This window comes from Anopheles cruzii, unplaced genomic scaffold, assembly GCF_943734635.1.
Source record: "Anopheles cruzii unplaced genomic scaffold, idAnoCruzAS_RS32_06 scaffold04919_ctg1, whole genome shotgun sequence".
Classification (NCBI taxonomy): domain Eukaryota; kingdom Metazoa; phylum Arthropoda; class Insecta; order Diptera; family Culicidae; genus Anopheles; species Anopheles cruzii.
Window position 1 is genome coordinate 1 of NW_026458504.1, and position 1,161 is coordinate 1,161.

The 1,161-nt window shown below is 64.9% G+C and overlaps 1 protein-coding gene across 1 annotated transcript; it reads right to left on the reverse strand.

Moving 5' to 3' along the window:
* Positions 1–3: 3 nt before the first annotated feature.
* LOC128277245 (uncharacterized) lies at positions 4–1,088 on the reverse strand (the record flags this gene model as incomplete). Its single annotated transcript, XM_053015688.1, has 2 exons — positions 4–41; positions 111–1,088. Coding segments are annotated over 2 exons (1,016 nt in total), but the record flags the coding sequence as incomplete, so codon positions are not given.
* Positions 1,089–1,161: the final 73 nt, after the last annotated feature.

A 1,161-nucleotide genomic window follows, 5' to 3' on the forward strand; every position in this document is an offset into this window, starting at 1 on the left:
GTGCAACGAAATGCCACTGTCCGAGCCCTGTATTTCGGGACCTGCAAAGACGAAAGGAATGCCGCGTCAGCCGGAATGGATGACCGCCACTACCCCCTTCCCCCACTCACCCGTGATCAGCAGCAGCGCTTTGTTCGGTGCCGATCGGCGCTTGGAGGAGGACCCTTGCACTTGGTTCGGAGCCTTCACGGCCTCCGTGGCACACTCGTGGACGTCGCTCTCCTTCTTACCGGCCCCAGTGCCGGTGCCACCACCAGTACCCGCCCCGCCCGCATCGATCGGTGACTGTTTCTGGGAGTTGTTGTTGCGGCAGTTAATGTCCGACGAGCCCGTTTCCGAGCCCGGTTCCTGGGACGACTTGTCCGAGATGGGGCTCAGGATGTTGAGCTTGTTGTGCACCACGACGGGCACCCGGAGCGGGAAGGCGGCCAACAGCGAAGGTCCCGAATCGGAGCTGTGCGAGCTGAGGGATGACGAGTGGCGCGAATCGCTGCTGGAGGTGCTCCGGTTGCCTTCGCTCGTGCTGGACTTGAGTGACTCCATGCTACCGCCGCTGCTGGACGTGGCCATACTCTCGGTGGACGAGAAGTTGTGAGCCCGACGGGACGGCCCGTGCGATCCGCGGTGGCCCCGTTTCAGCTCGAGCACCCGCTCCGGTTCGAGGCAGTGCGTCGAGCGGGGTCGTTCGCCCGTTTTGGCGTTGAAGGAGTTACCCTCGATGGCCCCACCGGTGGCGGGTTCGTGGTGGTGGTTGCGGCCATGACCGTGCTGCTGGATATCAAGCCGAAGGTCCTTCAGACGCGGATGCTGGGCGGCTCCGTTCGACGCCGGAAGATTCGGGGCGCTCTTGATGCTGTTGATGAAGAACCGCTCGACGTGCTTGCCGGGGAACTTCATCGGCAGCGGCGCCGTCGACGGCGGGGACGGCGTGTAGCCGCGCAGGGGAAGCTGCTGGGAGGAGGAAGACGTAGAGTTTGCGTTGGCAATATTGTCCAGCTGCTTGCTGTCGATCTGCAGCTTCTTCTGCAGGTCCGCCGCCAGCGTGTGGTCGGCGACGTCCGGAACGCCCTCCGTTTCCGGCGGCGCTCCTGGGTCCAGCGCTGCGGGTGGCTTGCTGGCCGCGGACTTGCTGGCCCTGGACTTGCCGGTGCGGGTCAGGGC